This window comes from Protobothrops mucrosquamatus, unplaced genomic scaffold (assembly GCF_001527695.2).
Source record: "Protobothrops mucrosquamatus isolate PMUCROS unplaced genomic scaffold, P.Mucros_1.0 scaffold682, whole genome shotgun sequence".
Classification (NCBI taxonomy): Eukaryota; Metazoa; Chordata; class Lepidosauria; order Squamata; family Viperidae; genus Protobothrops; species Protobothrops mucrosquamatus.
The window spans coordinates 1,276,042-1,293,426 of NW_015386969.1; the positions used below are offsets into that span (position 1 = coordinate 1,276,042).

The window sequence follows — 17,385 nt, forward strand, 5'->3', positions numbered from 1 at the left end:
ACAATACCCTAAGCTGTTGTAAGATTTGCAGATATTTGGAACAAGTTCTTAGCAGATGCAATTTGAATATTATTATCATAATTATCTTCCTGATGCTTTCTTCTTAGTAGTGTTTCTTCCATATACATTAAGATAGACTTTATTACAGTATGTTGTGAGCAAATGCTTGCAAAAATAATCTATTGAGGGCTGTATTGTCCACTCATAGTGGGCAGGAGTCAAAATAAGCAGTAGTGATACACATTTTCTTTCTCCTCACATATCTATTTGAGACAGGCTAGATTGTTTATGCCAGCTATATGAAATTCTTGCTTGCAAAGAGCTTTGGAAATTAAACATTCTCACAAGAATAGCCTAATAACTTTTATTCAATTTATATAGCTGTCCACCTCGTAGCTGTGACTTTAGATGACTCACATACTTGAAAACAGAAAGCAATAAATAGTTATAAATAAACAAATAAAATAAGCAGTACAAATAAATAAAATAAAATAAAACCATTAAAAAGCAATGAAACAGTTAAAAGTTAATTTGCGAGAAAGTATAATCCAATTTTAGTGTGGGACTAAAACTGACTCTTTCCCCCCCAAAAAGAATAATCAAACCATGAGAAAATAATACATACGTAAATGTATTGATTTTGTATGATATAGTATTGTATGAATGAATTTCCTGTGTTTTCACTATGTGTTTCTGTATGACATTCTCTAACAAAAGCTGTACAATAAAATGAGGCACGTGTAGATATCAGTGCAGGTGTTCTATATGTTGATCACTTTCATTCAGTCCCTTGGGTGGTCAGCTTTCAGAGATTTTACTGTATTTAGAAACTGACAGGATGTTTAAATGCCTGTGGCAAAATCTAACTGCATGTTGTGGGTTGGGTCCAAATTTTGTTAAGAGACAAGTGTATTTATTACTAATTTAATTTTCACTAATTTTAGTTGGACTAAAACATCCCACCCCAATCTTTGAACTAAGTTGGGCTAAAGCAGAATGAGTGGCCCAATTAACTTACATAGCTGAGTGTCAGCTTGAACCTTCATCTCTCCAATCCTAATCCAACACCTTTAACCCGTATAGTACAATGGTACTATATGTAGAGCTTCCTATGCTGAATACCATCTACATAAATATTTCAGGAAGCAAGTATCTATAGAGGCAATGAGAGCAGTCCTTACTTACTAATGGCTATATAAAGTTTTGATGATAAAGTAATATAAATTCACAACACTAACATAGGTTTTTTAAAATATATATATATATATATATAAACCATTCAGTTGATAAAACTAGAAATTCTTAAATATGTTGCCAATCAAGAGAAAAGGACCTGTTCTCTTGATTTCCAAAAGATAATCAGTTGCTTGTGTTCAATATATGTGAAAATTTACTCCTATACTTAGGCTGCCATCACAGAAATAGCTTTGTGGTATCCATCTACTTTTTGCCTCTGAAAGCTGGAACTTTCTTTGAAGGGCCTCACTGGGTATTTGTTTGCTCTATTAATGAAATTAAAACTATGCTTTCTCCATAAAGTAGATCAAAGGAAGTTGTTTTCAGGAAAGTCAATGTTGTAAACATTTTGTGGTTTTGTTTATACAATTTATAACCACCAGTAGCTATTGGGAAAAGAGGGATCCTTGATGGTCTCTGAACTTGGTTGTTTTCTTGCAGACATTTCCTTATCCAAACTAGCACTAATGATGTTACCTAGTTTGGGTAATGAAACATCTGCAAGAAAACAACCAAGCTCAGAGAGCACCAAGGATTCCTCATTTCAACCATAAGCTTCAAATATTATCCTTTATTGGAACCTGAAAAGAACTTTTTTTCTCTCTAGACAGAGATTTAAGAGTTTCAGAACCTGGGAGAAATTAATCTGCATTATTAGCCACTCCAAGGCAAATCAGTTGGTCAAGGAATCATGGCAAGTACTATGTTACTAGCATACTGCTAATTACACATAACACAGCTTTTTTTTTCAAAGAAATCTAATCCAGTCATATAAATGAACCCTATTTGAAATTCTCAATCAGTCAAGCATATTGTTGATCTTTGTGACATTTTGACCACTACCTCAAAACCATCAATCTTTTTTTTATTCCTTGTTTTAAATCCAATTACTATTTTTTAATTCAAGCATCAAATGTGTCTTGTTTCTGCCTTGTAATGTTGTTAGGTTTTTAGCCAAGTTTGATTTGGGATTTGCTGGCCTTCCAAGACCATGCCTTGTGATCCTTACTTAGCATTTTCTCTCACTTATTCCGGGCTCTAATAAATGTTTTTATGACCAGCATCTTATATACTTTTCTTAAATCATCTTGTTTACTAAGTTACATCAATTTGCCCTGTATGCACATAAACAATTTTATAGGGTAATAAAATGCCAATTGAACTTAAAATGTAGTTCCATATAATGATGTGGTATACTCTGTAAACTACGGTAGCTGCTGTTCTGGTGTCCTGCCAGACACTGCATCCTATGTTAGAGGGATAACTTTAAGGGTAAAGACTTATGTTCAAAGCAAAAATTAAAATTGTTTTGAGAAACTGCTATCAGACTCACACTTGCAAGCCAAATTGTTATGCTATCTTTTAAAAGTATTTTTATATAAATTGCAAGAACGTCAGAATCACTGTCTTTATTTGGTCTCCCTATTATTGCTAGATATCATATGATTTAACCACACTTGGATTTATAATTCAAGGAATTTTCAATAGTTCTGACATGAAGATGGCTTTAAAAAAGAAGTATGAGTAAAAAGGGATTGGATAGATTTAGGGAGATTCAGTTTTGCCTCTGGCGTGTCTCTAAATATTAGTTTCAGGAGAACAGCGGTATGAGAGAGTTAAGTTTATAAGCTTCAGATTGTGACCATCTCAGAGCAGTCTTTCTCACCCTTGGCATGAGAAGATGGATGGACTTCAATGTCAGAATTTCTCAGCTAGCATACTATAGAAGACTACAATAACAAGAGATTGCAAGGCAAATGAACTATAATAAATTTCATTCCAAATTGTTCAGCCAACCCCAATGATAAACATAGTGGCTTGATCTGAAAGGCTTTTTATTAGAAAGAATAGCTACTATTTATTTTTCATATACCTGTTAGTCAGTATAATAGGAATCACTTACTAACCAAGATCTGAACTCTATGTTGTGTGTTTGGGTTTAAGGCTATGTTTTTCAATCTTGGCAGCTTTTAAGTCCGCATATCTTCAAGCCACCATGGTTGAAAAACACTGGTTTAAGGAACCTATGAAGGCTCAAAGAGAAGCAGAGACAATCAGTTGCTAGCATACATATGATAGCAGTGTTCCTATATCTCAGGGGCTGCCACAGAGAAGAGGGAGTCAAGCTATTTTCCAAAGCGCCTGAAGGCAGGACAAGGAGCAACGGATGGAAACTAATCAAGGAGAGAAGCAACCTAGAACTAAGGAGAAACTTCCTGACAGTTAAAACAATTAACCAGTGGAACTACCTGCCTCCAGAAGTGGTGAATGCTCCAACACTGGAAGTTTTTAAGAAGAAACTGGACAGCCATTTGTCCAAAATGGTATAGGGTTACCTGCCTAAGCAGAGGGTTGGACTTGATGACCTCCAAGGTCCCTTCCAACTTTATTATTATTATTATTATTATTATTATTATTATTATTATTATTATTATTATTATTATTATTATTATTATTATTATTATAAATACCATTGCCCTCTGCTAAGAAGTGAAGCCATTTCAAAAATGATCATTGCATAAGTGATGGATTCCATGCAATTGGAGGGTTAATAACTATTTTAGGAAGTAGATGATGATCCTGGCTGATGATGATCCTGGCAACAAAAGCAGTTTAATGTCAAGTGATTCCATTTCCAGGTTGTGTTGCCACCAAATACGAATCTGGATTATTTTGGGATATGTGTGTGGGAGTAATAGAATTTTCCTGGTCTGGCTGGAAAAGGCTAAGTAGCTAGCTAGGATTATTATTTTGTTGGCAGTTGCTGTGGCAGCAGTTGCTATTGCAGTTCTTCAGGTAGTTTACTTAGCAGACAGAGCTCAGCCTGCAGAAGTCGCCATGATTTCTCTGGCTTCTGTTCTCAATGCCCTTCCCCCTCGATTGCAGTGCCAAGTCCACAGAGACAGAGAGAATGAGAGTCTTCCTGTAGCTGTACACCAACTATTTTTATTTGCTTCTAACCAGCAAAGCTGTCCCAGTATTGAATGGGGTTGGGGATTTGTTCTGCACTCTTATCACTTCCTCCAAAAAAGTTTGATTGCTGGTTGTATCTGATGAAGGAAACTGCAGTTCAGAAAAACTCGTGCTTTGTAATAAAATTTGCTAGTACTGCAAGACTCCTGATTTTTGGTCATCAAGGTGGAAGAATTATTTATTTTTATGAGAAGCATGCACCTTTTATTTATTTTTTATTGATTGAAGCAGCCACGTTTTTTAAAAAATATTGATTCAGAGTTTTCAGCCAACATCCTTGCATCTTAGTTGGTGCTCAGGCTATGTAGAAGCAAGAGCCAATTTCTACTTGTACAAAATCCAGAATGATAGTAGACATAGTAAGATTGTCAGGTTAATCACAAATATAGATTTAAAAAACGAACAGAGCTTATCATCATTTACTTACAACAATAATCTGGTTCTCTGCTTTGTAATGTAATGAAAGAATCAGAAAATATAGTATCTGTCGGCCCAGGTGATTTCTTGAAATTTCTGTTTCTTCTGTTGTTTTTAATTCAAATTTAGCTTTACATAGTATAGAGATGTATCACTTGTGCCCCTTGGCAGTATATGCCTCCTAAAAACCCTTAAAATCTTGAAAAAGTTGGAATCAAATTGTAATTTTAATTGGATAGAGAGGGGAAATTAATAAATGCATGACAGGAGACAGGAACATCTCATTAGATGTTCATATTTAAATTGCAGTTCATATAAATGAAAACATACTTCCTTTTTGTCCTGGTCACATCAACTGTTTTTGGGAGGATGCCTCCTGGCACATTACTCAGAAACCATCTGCAGCCCAGCATAGAAAAAACTGCACATCCATGCCAAAAGTGATATGCAATAAAATCTAAAGGATGCTTCTTAATGGATATGATAACTGGGACTGTATGATGCAACCATTATTTGGTTTCTCCATGGCTCCATATTTCTTTGCATGGCATTTTTTCTATCAGTGAAATTGATGGAGGTTCCTGTTGCCTGCTGCTCTCTAAAAAATATTTGCAGCAATAATTAGGGAAATCCTCATTCCTTAGCAAATGTTAAATATGCTTTCTATGTTAGGAAATCTGGTTATCAGTTCTTTTTGCACCTTTTTTGTATCTGTGAGATGCGTTTTATGAATGCATATTTAATGTTAAAAATATGGAATGCTTCTCTTGCTAAAGTTTTATTAGTATGCCTTTTGTGTTAAGTATTGCCAAGACAGGGAGTAAACATGGAATTTGGGAGGGGATTTTTCACTTCCCATCCTTAGCTGAAATATCTGGTGTCCTAGACTTGCATGCTGAGAAAGCCTGTTCTCATCTACTATCCCTAACAGATATAAAACCAGTAGTATCTGTTATCTGTAAAATGTTCTTGGGACTATATGATCAGTGTACATTTGTGTACACTGCTCACTGCCTGTTTCATATTGTGCTATTTGATTTTTAATCACAGTGCATTAGGCTGTTCAGATATTTCGAGTACTGTATGAAGGCTATTGTTACTGTAGCTGATTTCAAGAGGTTGCTTCTAAGTAGATCAGGATTGTCCATGCTAGTTAACAGCTCCCTTGTTACTCAGTTGGAAGTCTTGTGCCAAGTTAACTTCTTCTACCGGTACTTAAGTTGCTTTCTATCAGGAGTATGGGTACACAAATACGGATGTTCCTTAAGGCTGCCTATTGATTCTTGCAGTATTCCAGTGGAGGGTCTCATAAGGGAGAAGTAAGGCATGTGAAGGTAGAGGGTGCTTTCCTTGGAAAGAAAGGTGTTGCTGTCTTATTAGTATTTTAACTTTGGCAGTCAATTAAGGAGCTAGCTGCTGTCTCAGAAATGGGAGTTGACATTCTTTAAAAAGAATTGCATAAGTCCCAGATGGTTTCCAGCCACTTGGTTTTGGTGTGAGCTGCACACAGCAGGATATACTTTTACTCAACCAGGAGGCAGATGGCCCCTCCTCCACACACCATCTCGTGTACATTCGTCACACTTAGTAGGCCTCAAAATGGCTGTTCGGCTTTTCCCACACCATCCGCCTGGTGCCAGAGATGAAAGTATGAAAGCCTACCATCCACCCTGCAGCTATTTATTGTTTCATTGACGCAGAGAAGAAATGCTGAGTGTAAAAAAAGCAAGGAATAAGGAATGCTTCAGGAGTACTTGCATAGAGCACCACTTCTCAGTTGTCACCTATGAGAACTTGTTTCTGCTGGTTGCCATTTTTATGGTTGCTGAGGAGATGCAGGTTGAAAACTTGAGAGGTGGAATGCTCCTGCTTACCTCCTTGGCAACAGCTTAAAATGGTATCAGTCTGCAGGGAAGTATCATGCAATGTCATTCCTAGCTCAGGTTGGAGATGAGGGAAGATACATTGCAGTATTGCTTGTTGCAAAAGAAACAACTACTTAAAGCATTGGGATTTTGCAACTGTTTTGATAAGAAAAGTAGCCAATGCTTTCTGTTTTGTTTCTGCTTCCCCCCCCCCCCCACCCCAAGGAAGAACCTCATGCACTCAGGCATTTACCTAGTCCTAAGGGAAGACAGGAAAGCCCCTTGAAGCAGTGTTTCTCAACCTTGTCAACTTTTTAAAATATATGGACTATAACTCCAGCTGGAATTCTGGGAATTGAAGTTCACACATCTTAAAACTTGCCAAGCTTGAGAAACTGCCTTAGAGGCACGGATTTATTATTTTCAGAGACACTGCTTCCAGTTCATGTTGACAGACAATAAGAGTAGATTGCTGCTTTCTTTCCCTATGGGAAATTCCTGGCATCTCCAGAAACTTCTAATTGTATGTATTCGATATGACTAAACAGGTTCTTTCTTCGGTAAGTGTTCCATAGCAAGATGTAAAAGTGGTAGTTGATCCATAAAGCCTCTGTGAATTACAGAAAAACTGAAACCCTTTTCCAGTATTGAGACAGAGTGAAACATCGACCTATTTTATTTGTTGAAGGGTCCATGTTAATCTAGTTGAGCGGTATGGAGATGTTTTGATGGTATGTGCCAAGTTCTAAGTGTGAGCAGCAGGCATCTGCATGATCTACAATGCAGAAGTATCCCATCAACATTTTTAGGGGCCATTTTTAATGTTAGGTTCTATTTTTTTTAATAATCCAGTCACTTTGCAGGGAGAGAATCGCAAAATACCAAGTTTTGCCTATTTCTGATAGCTCACAAAAATATAAAAATCTGCTTTCTCAGATGACTTGTTCTTAAAGTAAATCAGCAAAATATAAGTGCTTTAAGGGCACAGAAACAAGAATGTGTTAGGCATCACATTTTGATGAGTGATATTCCTACCTTTGTACATAAACACGCATCTTCCATTTGTCATTCAGATCTTCTCTATTACATGTTACGGGAACAGCAGATAAGGATTTTCAGCAGTTAAGCAGTTGACATCTGGATGGAATGTCTTGGTCTGTCAGTATAACATCATTGTATCAATGTATTAAAGATGGGGATTGTTTTAAAAAATGCATTAAAGTCCTTTACCCAGATTCCCAATGTTTTATTGGAAGCGTAACTGGGATCCTCATGAAACCTGTGCATTGAATTTAGAGAATATAGGTAGTCCTCAACGTACGACCACAATTGAGCCCAATATTTCTGTTGCTAAGGGAGATAGTTGTTAAGTGAATTTTGCTCCATTTTACTTTTCTTGACACAGTTGTTAAGAGAATCATTGCAGTTAAGTTAGTAACATGGTTGTTAAATGAATTTGGCTTCCCCATTGACTTTGCTCGTCGAAAGAACACAAAAAGGGATCATATGATCCCAGGACACTGCAACCATCATAAATATGAGTCCATTGCCAAGGGCCTGAATTTTGATCACGTGACAATGGTCATAAGTGTGAAAAGGGCATTCTAACTTCGAACAGTCACTAAACGAACTGTTGTAAATTGTAAGTTGAGGACTACCTGTACAGTCAAGAAAAAGATTTATCCTGGCAGTTATGTCTCTCAAAAGATTTACATTTGGAGAGCTTTGAAATGGATGGCAGCCATTATGCTTTAGGAAGATATTTTTAATTATAGAATTTGTATAATCCCTCTAGGTCTCATTTACTTACATAACAGAGATTAAAAATTTACTGCATAAAGTACTGCTTTTAACACTACACCTGTGTATAACCATTCCATTCTGCAATGAATTTACTTGGGTAAATGTGGCTCAAGATATCTGGAAATCGGTCACACAAGTCACAAATGAGCAGACACAAAGCAACTTTACAACAAAATTAAATTTCTGGGGTCTAAGATGGATGGGGAAAAAACATGAAGGGATGAACTTTTCACACAGGAATCTGGCACATCATTTCTCTATTGATTAAGGAGCCCCATTTACTTCTCTACTGTGCCTCCAAAGCTTTGTCTTATACAATTCTCGAAAGCTAACGCTCCTTTTTTGGCATTCAGAATCTCTGAAGTGCAATCCCCAGTGGAGAAAAGCAATTTTCAACTTAAAATGTATTGGAAATAATGAAAAAATCTTTGCTACATATACAAACATACAGGCAAAACTTACACTTAAAATGAAAGGGTCAGCATTATCTTTGCCCCAAACTATAGTAGTAATGAGCGGTTTTCTCCCCTTGTATTTTTTGGGGGGGAGGGGATTGGTTCAAATTTAAGTTTGTTGTAAATACAGCCTTAATCCTGAATTTACAACCTTCATTCAGGAAAAGCTCAGTGGAAGTCAAAAACAAAGTAGTTTCATTTAAATGTCCTAATACAAATGAATGTGTAACTTTTGAATATAATTTTATCTTTACTTATGTCCTTACTTCCATTTGTGTTCAAAAACCAATTTCATATATATATGTATGTTTGTATACCGATAGATATAAGTTCTTAAAAGCAATTTAATTATTTTAATTCTGTGGTGTCCAACTTTCTTGTTGTTTCAGACATACACTCCAGATGCACAGCAGAGTTATAATCTGCCTGAACTTTATAGAACAGAAGATTATTTTCCTATCAAATATATTGGTAGCAAATATCAGAGCCATTAGTTCTGTATTTATGCTTACTGCCTTATAGCCAAATAAAGTATCTGGGTATTCTTCCTTCTCACCTTTGTATTTTACATTTGTACTAGGGCAAAATTCATCATGGGAAAGAAAACGTTATTTCCAAATGTATTGTGTTCTATTCTGACTATGAGCAATGGAGTTTATTTCTTGTGTGTTTGATACTTGAGGTATGTTTATATAAATAAAAAATCAGGAATGGAAAGAAAAATCTTTGTGAAGACATACTAGAAAGAAACTGCTTTATCACTTTGTAATTGTTAAAATCTGTTCTGTCTCAGCCACTTCAGAACAAAAATCCCATTTCAAAAGTAACCTACCTAGTTATCTAGTATTTGTATTCAAAAGAAAAAAGCAAATCCCATCGAAGTGGCAAATACTCAAATTGTTGTACAGTGTATTATTTAATGGTACAAAAAAAGTTATGAGTGCATTTGGTGCAAGCATGGGATTCTGCACTATTAATATAATGTACAGTATCAAAATCAGTTTGATGTATTAGTAAAGGGCAACAGTCTAGAAACCATGAGGTCTAGTCATGATGCCTTAGGCACAAAATCAGATAGGTAAATTTGGTCTCTCTCAGATCTAGGAAGAAGCTATTTCTGAAAAATGTTGTCCAGAACACTTACAGGGACTTGTCCAGGCAGTCACCAGGAATCAACACTGACTTGAAGACAAAACAAAATAAAAATGTCAGTTCTATTTACACCGCTCCTTACGATGTCTACAACTAGAATAAATGTGATTGTTATGAACTATTAATTCCAAAATGGCTTGATTTTTGGCCGTAGCCCTAAGAACACAACTGTTGTGTTTAAAAAATTAATATTTCACTATTTGAAGCTGGACAAACAGGAATTCTAAGGCCATTGCAGTCATTGCATTTAAATCCACAAGAATTATCAGCAATCTGGTGCTCAAGCATATCAATGAATATATCTGCTGGAAACAAAATGACTTGGGAATATTTGTGCATAAAGAGAGAAACCAAAAATGAAAGGCAGCAGGGCCTGCTAAAGCTAATGTAGGCAAACAGTCGAATTAAAATAGCAACTATTTAGGAGGAGGAAATCCTTGTTCAAATCAGAACAGAGCCGATAGAAAACTAACGCATCTTAAAGACTACCTAGAACTGAGTTCAACTTCTGGTGACTATAAGGTGACCTCACTTCCCCATGTATTCTTGGAAAGAAAAATATGGGAGGCTGTAAAAGTCTCCTTCAAGCCAATCTTTAATATATCTTGAATTTCATGGACAAGCTATGTTGTTTTCTAAGCAACTATACACACATGATTTGCCATTATTTTCTGCCAGTGCTTTCTTTCAATTTTCTAATCTGCGTTAGAAAACTTCTGCAACTCTGAAATTTGGCTTACTCAGCCTTTTTTTTTGGGGGGGGGGCAAATTTGGCTAAGTGCTGCTTTATAACCCGGGGTGAATAGGTGCAGCTTAAGGTGTTTTGTAATGGGCCAGAACCATCATGACAGATATTTGGGTAGACTATCCATAACATACTTTCAACATGCCAAATATAAATGGCAGATTGCCAACTTCTGGTGAATTGGATTTTGTGATCATTTGGTATCCAATTTATAATCTCCCAGAAACTGTATGGTGCAGGTTGCTACTTTACCCTTGGTGTATAAATTTGTTTTCTACAATAATTCAAATGTAAAGTTACAGCATTAGTGAAAATTTTAAGTTGTAACAAATCTTTCTTAAATATTTTTTTACTGGAAATTAATGTAAATATTTTCAAGTTTATCCCAGTACAGATTTAGCCATTTTTTTCCTCTGCTAGAACATACAATAAATACATCCTTGACTCCAGCAGACTGCATCACGATGCAATAAAACTAGGCATTTAAATATAAGCAAAATCTTATGAAAAAGGGAAAACAGTCTACATGTTTCAAGAACTAGACAAATTAATAAAAAAGATGATCTTATAAAAATGCTCTACAATTAATTCTGCTACAGTAGAAACCTCATTACGGCAAAAATACACATTGACAATACTGTTAAAAACGTGTTGATTTAACTTGCCCCAACTCATCACCCCTCAATCCTATACACTGATTGTGAAAACTCAAATAGCATATCTGCAAACAATGGGTATGAGACACATTTAAATCCATTCACTGATTTACTACAAGGAGCAAATCTTAAAGATTGTCAACTTACAAAAAAATGACAGTACTTTTAAATATGATTTCAATAGGAGTATTAAGCACATCTTTAAACTGCCATTGAAAACAACAGAATTTTAAAATGTTTGGATGTATTATGCTGCATATTTGTAGATCTGTTAATCCATATACAGTACTGTAGTTTTAATACATTTCTATCTGTTTGGTTCAGTAAATTATATATAACTAGCTTGCACATAGATAGCTTATGTTTGTTAATACAAAACTTCTATAGATAACTTCATTTTCTCAAGGCATAAACTCTAGCATTTGAATTTTGTTTTTCTTTCAACAAGAGCCATCACAATGACTTGAGAAACAGATAATTCAGAATTTGTAATAAAGCAAATATTTACATTAAGCACAATACAGCAATTTATTTAGATGTTTAAATGAATACAAAGGGGAAATAAAGATCACAAAATTATCCATACTACAACAATGTGTCATATATTAGATGGTATAAATGAATAACACCATGAGGTGTTAACTAAAGATAAAACTAAATATCCAAAAAAATGCAGCACTCATTTCCGTATGCTGCTTTTAACACAGTACAGTTTTATACAGATCTAAAAGGTGTCAAAATTAGTAGCTGCAAACTTGTTTCTTGCATGTGATTTTAGCTTAAAAGATTTCAGAAAATGTCTCTGAAATTCATAGTCATCAGTTGTAATGTCAAGGATATTCAAGAACAAGAAAATTCTATAATACATTAAGAGTCCAGATATATTTTATGTTGCTGGCCTCTTTGAGATTGTACAAGGTTATGTGCAAAAACTAAGTCTGTCAAAAGTCATACTATAGCAGTTTCAAGCTTTTTGCTAGGTAAACTAGATACAGCATTTATTACACAGCAGGGCAACACTAAAAGAAAGGGAAAGAACCAAATCTATGATGGATACACAAGAACAATAGCATAAGCATCACTTGAGTAGGTCTAAAAGACTGTACAAATATACATTTCAACTATTCAGAATGATACATGAAAAAACAATTTTCCCAGAGTCTACTATACACATTGAACTGGTAGCTCTTATGTTGGCCCTATAACTACCATGTGGAAAAGGTAATGTTTAAAAAGACATACAGCTGAACATATACAGTGAAATAAAATGTTGAAAATGCCGATAAAATAAACCTTTTCTTCAGTGAACTGGGAGCCACCAGCATATCAGTTTTCACATTAAGTTACTGTGCTCATCACAGCACATACTCTCAAGTGAGATTTGCCAACAGCATACTTTGAAATAAGTACTAGAAATAGTGGCTTTGTAGCCACTGGCCAGATGACCTTGCACTCAAAAGGCAGTACCAGTTATAATGAACTTTAGCATTCGTGCTAAATGAAAGTATTGTCAAATGGGAGATATTGAGGCCATGGAGTTGACTGACTTTTATGCTTGCTGGCTACTCAGCTCTACTCCCGTTAGGCTGCTATGCATTGATTCTGTAACCCCATCAGTCACATTGTCAAACTGGTCTCCATCCTCACTGTCAATTGTGCTATTTTGCCACTCCATCTGTTGATTTGACAACTTCTCTTTAATTTCTGTTGCATTTTTCCATTGTGACTGGTCCTTGGACCAAAACTCACCTACTTTTCCATAGGAACTATTCTTCCATTTTGAATGGTCTCCATCACTCTCAGAGACAACACATTTAGTTTCTGCACCTGGTTTACTATTAGCATCTTCACTTTGGGATGATTCATCAGTCCAAGTTTCTGGCTTCACTTCAGATGTATTATCTTCAAAGTCAGATGCCTGTTGAGAACCAGGTCCACTTTCAGAGGCCGATGCTGCATCTTTCCATTCAATAACATCATCCTGATCTTCTTGGTCACCTTCACTGTCTGAGCCATTAGCCACCTGCTTTCTTGGTTCTGCTGCAGAGCAACTTTCCTGGATTTTCAAATCTCCTCCATTCTCTTTTTGGTCTGTTTTTTCTGGAGGCTCCAACGTGGCTTCCAAAGGTGCCTCCTTAGATACGCTGTCATCTCTGTTTTCATTTATACTAATTATAGATGGTTTGTGATCAGAAATAACTTCTACAAAAGGACTATTGCTTTCATTGAATTCATCTTCTATATTTTCATAACTGTCTGAAGAACTTTCAATATCTTTACCTAAGAGTATTTTTTTATCAACTGTTTTACTAATATTGACTCTAGAATTCTCTTCATCGTGGTTTTCAAACAGCCATTCATCATCAAAATCCATTTCATGTTTCACTTTATTTAATTCTTTCATGTTGAATCCTAGCAAAACACCAATTTTAAACTTTTCACAATCTTTAACACATTTCTTCCTTTTGTTACTAAAGTGTGAAGCAATATCAGATTTCCATAGCCAAAGACTGGCTGCTAACTTTTCAATTTCTCTTCGAGCGGGATATGGTTGTTTATTGAAATACTTGGTGAGAAATGTTTTTCGGGCTTCATACGAATCATCTTCATGACCTTTGGGATCCAAAGCAAGTACTACAGGTTCTTCAGGCTTTTCCTCGAAAACTGAGGGCGAATCGTCATCATCCATTTTTCTTTTCTTCAAAAGAGAAAATTCCATGTGTTCATAAGTACGTTTCACAGGTCCTGTACCTGGAGACTGATTTAGCCGAGAGGGAACATTAGATTTATCTTGACCATTTTGTGTCTTCCCCACACCCCTACAATGGACAAGGTGCAGAGTTATAGTCGAGGCAGTCATGTTACTAGTATACACTCCAAGGCAATGAATACATTTATATGTGAGCTTTTTCTCTACTGGATGAACTGTTTGAATAACTTGGTGTCTCTCCCTTAAGTGATGCGCCAGTGCATCAGAAATGGGTCCTTTAAGGATGGAAAAACACAAAGGGCAAAGAGTTTTTCCCACATCTTTCTTATACGGAACTGCTGCTTGAGGTGAACTTTTGACAGGGAGATCTGCCTTCTCTTGAATTTTTGGCTGTGGTTTTGGAGGAGCTGGAGGAGTATTTTGAGCGTGATAAGCAACAGATTCAGCAGGTGCATCTCTCAAATTGTAGGTAGTTACAAGTAAGTGTATATTGGTGTGACTACCCTGCTGTAATGTCAAATCGAAGGTTAAAGTGGAATCTGTTTTAGGTCCCATTTCTTCATCAATATGAACCATTCGCATATGAGCAGCCATCTTTTCAACATCGTTAAAAGTTGAGCGACAGTAGGGACAGGACAGGCCATGAATTAACATATGATTAAGCAATGTATCAGTTGGCAAGTAGCGATTACAGTATAAACATTTGCTAGTAAAATTGTGTATTTTCATTATGTAGTTAGCAACCGCAGGCACCTTTTCAGCTTTGTGTTCTTTCTCAAAATGAATACTATACACATTTTCTGGAAACAGCTCATTGCAGATCGTACAAATTTTCCATTTCTGTGTTGATGAAGTATTAACAACGGCGGCGGCGGCAGCTGTAGCATTTGCTCCAAGAGGTTTGGGCGTGGACTGGGCTAAGCCTCTGGATGCTGCCTGAGACTGAGCTAATGGTGATTTCAATGCACCTGATGAAAGTGCAGAAGAGTTGGCAGATTGAAGAGAGTACCTTGCAGAGGTCTGTGGTCTTGGTTCTCCTCCAAGAGGGTACGGCCTCCCATTTCCACTGGGAGGATACTGTTTCATGGATTGAGACTGCTGGGATAGAGAAACTGGGGAACTACCAGTTAAACTTAGCCGTCCTGTATGACTAACGTAACTTGGTGGTACAGATTTCACTCCATAGTTATTCTGCTGTAAGTGAACACTGGACATCATATTAACTCCTGAATTCAGTGTAGGCTTTGGTATATTTAGTCGATTTATCATTTGCTGTGATGGAAGAGAACGAATATTTCCAGGAGATAGGGGTCCCAATCTCTGAGGAAGTCCCATAGGCTTTTTATCCTGGGGTTTTGGAGCAATCAACATCAAAGGTTTGGATCTTGGGACTACCACATTAGTGTGGCCTATCATTGCTGTCACCTGATATCCTATACGCTCATGGTCTTCAATAACATGCTGTACTAAAGCTTCATATGATTTCGGCATAAAAAGGCATCGTTTGCAGTGAATCATACTCTCTTCTCGGGAACCAGAACTCAAGGATACAGCTCCATTAAGTGATTTTTCACTTGCTTTTGCTATATAAGGTGCAGCAACATGCTGAAAATGTTCCCTGTAAATGTGCTTTCTAACTATTTCGTAGAGAGGATCTCGGTAAGTGCACTTCTTACAATAATAAACAGCTTGTTCTATACTGTCAGCCTGTTTAGGTTTAAGGCTATCATGCTTGTTTTTATCTTTAAAAGTGCTGATGCCTCCACTTGGTGTGTTGGCATTGGGAGCATGAAATATTTTAATGTGCGTTTCCAAAGTCTTTTTGTCTGCATTGAAAGTACAGTAGGGGCAATTAAGAAGAATCCTGTTTTCGAAGTCTTCACTATGAACATTCCGGAAATGACTTTTGTAAGCAGAAAAGAACTTTGAGGAAAATGGACATGCACTGCAGCAAAATGGTTTTGTCCGATAGTCCTTTTAGAAAAAGAAAAAGAAAAAAAGTTAGCATCATAAAAAAATTCATTTAAGATACTTTAAATATCTCCTTCTAAGCATTGAGCTGTGGGCTAGTGAATTACAATTATAAATTAAATTAGTAGAGTCATCATCCATTTAGCCGTTTTTCCTTATATTGGTGAAATCAGGCTAGGATAATGGTTTGATATTATATCTCTTTTGGGATTCAGGCAGATAATAATTACTGTGAGATAAACAAATAAATAATTCATAGTTCTTTGTAGCTTCTCATGATAATGCTGAAACAATCTAATGGACATTATCATTTTAAAAAATGAAATCACAGTTCTAGTACTTTATGGAAATATGCATCAAAACATATAATAAAGGGCATTTTTTAAAGTTTGGTTCTTTAGCCATCAGCAATTATTTTTTAGTATGATACACAGAGTAAACTGTTATATTTAAACAAAAAGACTTTCTTAACAAGCTTATTGACTATTCAGAAACTGACCAAATTTTGGCTTAGTTAAGTCCATAACTCAAGGACTCTGTTGTTATGTTTAACTTACATATATGTATATAGTTCAAGAATCTACTGAATGAAGGAACAATTTCTATACATATGTTAACTACACATATGCATTTCAAACGTTAACATGTAAAATATAAAGTATGTCACTGCTTTATATTTTATAATCGAAATAAGACTTCAAAATATTTCAAAACAGTTCTAAGTTCATGATATTCTGAAAAGGCAAGCAACCCTAACCCTCTTATCCTATGTAGCCATCTGTTTATATTATTGACACTGATAATGTAAGTTCATTTTTTAAAGATTGAGTATTCATCCTGATAAGTCTACAGAGAAACATATTTATATTTGATTATGTCTGAAGCGAGGTAACACATTGCTTAGGTAACTAGATTATCTTAACAAGATCAAACTATTATTTAATAGAAATTAACAAATCATAGTTCTCCAAAAGAGGCAAGAGATGCACAAATTCATGATACAAGGTAACAGTCTTCAGTGGGAACTCTAATATCAGATTACAAATTAATAAAGCTTTCAAATCATAGCATTTTTGTATATACACTCAGACTGATCAACTAAATAGATCTGGACAATTCAAACATTAAACTTTAAATCATTGTTTGCAGTAAGCATAGTTTAGAATGCCGAACTATTATTTCAGTTTCCAAATTTCGTAGTCAAATCATTTAGAACGACTTGACAATTTTTGTTATCTGTGTTCAGACTTTTACATTTTTAGTTGTTTCTGTGAAATGACAACTTCTGGATGGGGAGCAATGGCTGTAACTACAGTTTGCTAATGCATTCTCGGTTCTGAGTTTCTAACAAGTTTATGAAAGTACAAATTAACTTTGGGTTGTAAAGCAACAAGCATTCACT

General features: G+C 35.7%; 2 protein-coding genes across 2 annotated transcripts in view; one reads left to right on the forward strand and one right to left on the reverse strand.

Annotated features, from left to right (window-relative positions):
- The window catches only part of BCAS4 (breast carcinoma amplified sequence 4), a 36,185-nt gene extending 26,891 nt beyond the window's left edge, over positions 1–9,294 (forward strand). Inside the window, exon 5 of the mRNA XM_015818130.1 lies at positions 9,139–9,294. Within this exon, the coding sequence (XP_015673616.1) occupies positions 9,139–9,243 (105 nt within the window). The 3' untranslated portion in view covers positions 9,244–9,294. The remainder of the gene's footprint in view (positions 1–9,138) is intronic.
- Positions 9,295–11,805: 2,511 nt separating this feature from the next.
- Positions 11,806–17,385, reverse strand: part of ADNP (activity dependent neuroprotector homeobox) — a 14,558-nt gene continuing 8,978 nt past the window's right edge. The window contains exon 3 of the mRNA XM_015818133.1: positions 11,806–15,986. Coding sequence (XP_015673619.1) covers positions 12,852–15,986 — 3,135 coding nt within the window. The 3' untranslated portion in view covers positions 11,806–12,851. The remainder of the gene's footprint in view (positions 15,987–17,385) is intronic.